The 6,000-nt window shown below is 37.0% G+C and overlaps 1 protein-coding gene across 1 annotated transcript in view; it reads left to right on the top strand.

The window, feature by feature from the left end:
* Nucleotides 1-749: 749 nt before the first annotated feature.
* MDFIC2 (MyoD family inhibitor domain containing 2) overlaps nt 750-6,000 on the top strand; it is a 53,934-nt gene continuing 48,683 nt past the window's right edge. The window contains exon 1 of the mRNA XM_048859205.2: nt 750-837. Within this exon, the coding sequence (XP_048715162.1) occupies nt 750-837 (88 nt within the window). The remainder of the gene's footprint in view (nt 838-6,000) is intronic.

Raw genomic sequence — 6,000 nt, 5'->3', positions numbered from 1 at the left:
AAGGAGGCTGCAGGAAGAACTGCTGAACTGCTTCCAAACCCCACTACTTTTACCTCTTCTGATTGTAATATACAGGTAAAAATATTGAAATGCTTTAGCAACTGGACTTAGTGAATAAAAAAGCAGTTAGAAGAAGACTAGACAGCCTGATTTTATTCCTAGCAAACAATGGAAGTAAACTACAATGTATGGTCTAATAGTTACTGTATATATAATACCCTCAGGTACTGTAACTTCGCATGCTTTGGGTTGGATGATTCTCGTTAGAGCAAATAAATTGCTGAAAGTGTTAGTAAAGATTTTATTGGTTACACTTTGCTAAAGTTACCTTTATAAATACTTTATTATTATTTATTTAATTATAGCTTACTTTGATAGCATTCTTTATAACTGCATTAAATAGGCAGTGTGGATATTTTTAGCCATAGTGGATCTATGATATGTGTTATAATGTACTTGTATTACCACCATGTTAAGAATTTATTATAAATGCATTTCATAATATAATTTATAACAACATTACTGAAGACTGCATCTACAATCAGCAATCATTTAATATTGATTTAGAAATGCTATATTAGTGTATTGTGTGAGAGATTATACAGTATATCATGGATCAGAAAAAATAGTATATGTATTCATAGTTCATTACATGATATCAGCAATCTAAGAAGAGAATACACTTTTTGTTTGGAACCTTGGTTTAAAGAGGAACTTTTGACATCCCCAAATTCTTTTCTCCCAAATAGATGTCAGAAGACGAGACAGACAAGGTAAAAATCAGAGCAACGGAAAGCTTTCAAAATGACAAGCAAAATATTCCTTGGTTGAATGAAGGTAGGTTGCATTGTTATTTATTACATTTCTATTTATATTCAGATATAATTCTTTTGGTTTATTAAAACTGATTGCAGCATAAAGACAAAAGAATGTGGATGAAACTCCCATTAACTTCAATAGGGCCCAGATTTCATCCCGAGAGTCCTCTAGCTGGAAGTCTCCAGTACATGCAAGTAATTTTGTTTAGTCTTCCAGATGGCCTAAGTTGTCAGAATTTAGAGCTGCTCAAAGGTTTGATTTCTTGATATAAATGAGCTTGCAATCATCGGGGAATCTTTGTTATTTATTAATTATTTTATTATTTATTATTAATAATTATTATTTTGTAATTATTATTATAAGCCTGCTACAGCCACAAAGCATTATGGACCAAACCCCAAGCTCCTTTCCAAGGTTTTACTAAGTCAAACTACGAGTTAAGTGAATCAAAGTTTGTACGGGTTATACAGAGTTGGGTAACAATCAAGTACGTACCTTGGAGTTTGGCCCTATATTATCTATGTTAGGGAAAGACAATATTATAATCTACTTCCAATATCCATTTGTTAGCATTGTTTTCTTTTTGCATATAAGGAAGATGACCAAATGTTAAGAAAAGTGAAGAGAAGTACCACAGTAGGAGACCGCAAAACTTTTCTTTCTGTAGGAAATAAATTGCTAATAATTATTAAAAGCATTCAGATTTTATTCAAGTGCAAGATTTGTTTAAAAGCATTTAAGAAGAAAAATACATATAAGATTATGTTACTTATTTCATAATTGCACATAGCTACAATTATAAAGATGGAAGTTTCTTCAATATTTTACACTCTAAAAATTGATCTTCCAGGTTAATACATAACGAATTACAAAATATAAACAGACACAAAGACTATCTTTGACTAGTAGAGTCACTGTATGTTATTTCACAATACGTCATGGAGGTATATATGATAACTATATGCACTAACGAGTGGAGATTCTAAGGCAAAACATTACAAAATTTATGAAATGCATTTCTCACATACTCCATGCTCAAGAGTGTGTCATGGTTTGTATTATAGAAAATGACTTTTTAATTCTAACAATTTTTAGGAGGGGTAAAAAGAAGTGATCTGTTATTTTGAAATACTAGATGCATAGGTTTGCAAGAATGAAGAGCTCATTTATATTAATGATTATATTGTAATCTATAAAATGTGTTTTATTATATTTATGTTATTCCTACTGTATGTTAACTGAGTGGTAAGGTCTAGTCATTGGGAGTAATTCGCCCTGCAATTAAACAGAACAAGATTTTATTTTTTTCTTGTTTTTCACTCCCTATGCTGACAAGATCATTGTAGAAGTGGCACTTCCAAGGCATGAAAATCATAGCATTGGGTAAAACTGATTGGGCAACATAGATTCTCTTTTTGGTTGAACAGTAACAACTTCCTTCCTTCTGTACACAAATCCTGTGTCAGGGGGAACTCTGTGTATGCAAGGTTTGCAGGATGAGATTCACAGAAGGCAATAGTTCCGACGGAGACAACCAAAGAAGTTTCTGATGCAACAAGACAATGTTGCACTGGCACTTGTAACATCAAAAGTACATGAATGAGACCAAATCCATTCCAGCATAACACACAATTTGACATGATGCAAAAGGTGAATCATTATCATCATTTTATTGATAGGAGACTAAAGCACAGGGAAGTTAAGAGACTAGCCTAACATCGTAGAAAGACCCCAGAGGGGTGGTGGGGAGCTTGGATCTCCTGACCCTAGTCATATCCATTTGTCGGCACGGGTTCAAATAGGATTCAGCTTTATTGTGTCTCTTAGATCTGCAGATCCTTGCATTATAGGCTGATGATTCTCATCAACAGTATTTGTCATACTAACGTGGTATTTTTTTTGAAGCAATTACAAGTTTGGCTGATAAAGGTGTTGAAATAATGTACTTAGACTTCCTTCAAAGGCATTTGACTTGGTTGGTGTAACATGACATTTTGATTAAAAAACTAGAATGATATAAAATGAATGTAGCACAAAGTAAATGGATTAAAAACTGGCTAACCAATAGGTCTTCCAACTATATGAATGGAAGCATCATCGAACAAGTGTATTTCTAGTTGGGTCACACAGAGATTGGTTCCTGGTCCTATGCTATTTAACATTTTTATCAATGACCTAAAAGAAAACAAAGTCATCATTGATAAAGTTTGCAGATGACACAAACATTGGGGGAGTTCAATAATGAAGAGGATAGGTCAAAAACATGCAGAGTGATCTGGATTGCTTGGTAAGGAGGGTACAAGCAAACAATACGTGTTTAATATGGTGAATGTAAACATATACATCTAGGAGCAAAGAATATAGTTCATATTTACAGGGTGATGGACTCTGTCCTGGGAAGAGTTACTCTGAAAAAGATTTGGGGGACATGATGGATAATCAGCTAACCATGAGCTCCCAGTGGAATGTTGAGGCCAGAAAGGCTAATATGATGTTTGGACGCATAAACTGGGAAATCTCCAGTAGGAGTAGATAGGTTATTTGGAACTTCTGTGACTACTGCTGGAATCCTGTGTCCAGTTCTGGTGTCCACAATTCAAGAAGGATTTTGATAAATTGGACAGAGTTCAGAGAAGAGCCACGAGAACTCTTTCCCAGGTATCTGCCTGGTGGTCTTGCCCACACGCTCAGGGTCTAATTGATCACCATACTTGGGGGTGGGAAGCAATTTCCCCCTGGGCAAGATTGGCAGAGACCCTGGGGGTTTTTCGCCTTCCTCTGCAGAATGGGGCACAGGTCACATGCAGGTTTAAACTAGTGTAAATGGTGAATTCTCTGTAATTTGAAGTCTTTAAATCATGATTTGAGGACGTCAGTAAGTCAGTCAGAGGTTAGGAGTCTATTTTAGGAGTGGGTGGATGAGGTTCTGGGGTCTGCAATGTGCAGGAAGCCAGACTAGATGATCATGAAGATCCCTTCTGACCTTAAAGTCTATGAGAATGACTAAAGGATTAGAAAACATGCCTTATGATAGGACTCAAGGAGCTCTATTTTTAGCTTAACAAAGTGGTTAAGAGGTGATTGATTACAGTCTATATGTACCTATATGGGGAACAGGCTCTTCAATCTAGCAGAGAAAGTTATAACAAGATCCAATGGCTGGAAGCTGGAGCTAGACAAATTCAGACTGGAAATAATGCATAAATTAGTTAACCATTGGACCAATTTACCAAGGGTCAGGGTGGATGCTCTATCACTGGCAACTTTTAAATCCAGATTGGCTCTTTTCTAAAAGATATGCTCTAGGAATTATTTTGGGGAAGTTCTGTGTTATATAGGTCGACTGGATGATTACAATGGTTCCTTCTGGCCTTGGAATCTATGAATCTGTTTCATTATATAGGGTGACCAGACAGCAAGTGTGAAAAATTGGGATGGGGGTGGGGGGTAATAGGCACCTACCTAAATCAGGACTGTCTCTATAAAATCGGGACATCTGGTCACCCTATCATTATGTATCTACTTCATTCTCTTGAGGAGTGTGTTTCAGGGATGCCTGATTGATGAAATGATAAGTAGAGCCGGGGTCCTATGTTTCGTTAGCATTAATAATATTTTTGTCACATTATCAGTCTCTTCTGGAGGTTAAGAGCCAAATTCTACCCACTGATGACAATTTATTGTGAAACGCAACAGAGAATTGGGCCTGAAAGTTTTTCACAGTGACTGAGTTAATAAATGGTTGTGAAGTTTCTTGGAAGAGATAGACATTTTTATTTTTCCGTTATTTCTATTGATTTTGTATGTTTTATTAATAATTTTTACAATATTTTTTGTGTGCAAACATTTTAAATACTTGTGTATTGCTTCTGGTTTTCAAGCTAGGAGCAAACCAAACAGTCTCCAGCAGCAGCTCGACTTCTATGTTTAAACATTTTAAAAATAATAACATAGCTTTCAGCCATCCCAATAAACAATGAGTTTTCTTTAGGCAGAGTAAAAAGCTGTATGTTCTTTTAGCATTCACTTTTAAAGACAAGTTATTTTTATTCATGGTTTTGTATTGATTATTTGTTCCTTCTGAAAAAACAATCATGAACCACATAGTAGCAGAAATATGCATAAGAAATATAGTATGGAATTTGATTTTTATATAGTGTCTGTCATACTGGAGGTTTCCCAAAGTGCTCTATAAAGTAGTAACTTATGTATTGTAGTGCAGTGACTCTGTATGCAAATGAGAGACCCATTATGTACTCATGGGCCTTGAATATTAGAACCTGTTTAACAGAGGAAATGTTGAGCCAAATATCAGCTTTATTTATTCTCTACTCTTTTGGAAGGGATATTTAACTTCATAGAATCATAGAATCATAGAATATCAGGGTTGGAAGGGACCCCTGAAGGTCATCTAGTCCAACCCCCTGCTCAAAGCAGGACCAATTCCCAGTTAAATCATCCCAGCCAGGGCTTTGTCAAGCCTGACCTTAAAAACCTCTAAGGAAGGAGATTCTACCACCTCCCTAGGTAACGCATTCCAGTGTTTCACCACCCTCTTAGTGAAAAAGTTTTTCCTAATATCCAATCTAAACCTCCCCCACTGCAACTTGAGACCATTACTCCTCGTTCTGTCATCTGCTACCATTGAGAACAGTCTAGAGCCATCCTCTTTGGAACCCCCTTTCAGGTAGTTGAAAGCAGCTATCAAATCCCCCCTCATTCTTCTCTTCTGCAGGCTAAACAATCCCAGCTCCCTCAGCCTCTCCTCATAAGTCATGTGTTCCAGACCCCTAATCATTTTTGTTGCCCTTCGCTGGACTCTCTCCAATTTATCCACATCCTTCTTGTAGTGTGGGGCCCAAAACTGGACACAGTACTCCAGATGAGGCCTCACCAATGTCGAATAGAGGGGAACGATCACGTCCCTCGATCTGCTCGCTATGCCCCTACTTATACATCCCAAAATGCCATTGGCCTTCTTGGCAACAAGGGCACACTGCTGACTCATATCCAGCTTCTCGTCCACTGTCACCCCTAGGTCCTTTTCCGCAGAACTGCTGCCTAGCCATTCGGTCCCTAGTCTGTAGCGGTGCATTGGATTCTTCCATCCTAAGTGCAGGACCCTGCACTTATCCTTATTGAACCTCATCAGATTTCTTTTGGCCCAATCCTCCAATTTGT

The sequence above is a fragment of the Caretta caretta genome, chromosome 7 (genome assembly GCF_965140235.1).
Source record: "Caretta caretta isolate rCarCar2 chromosome 7, rCarCar1.hap1, whole genome shotgun sequence".
In the NCBI taxonomy this organism is placed as follows: Eukaryota; Metazoa; Chordata; order Testudines; family Cheloniidae; genus Caretta; species Caretta caretta.
The sequence above is the reverse complement of the archived record's forward strand: the minus strand, read 5'-3'. Positions and strand labels throughout refer to the sequence as shown.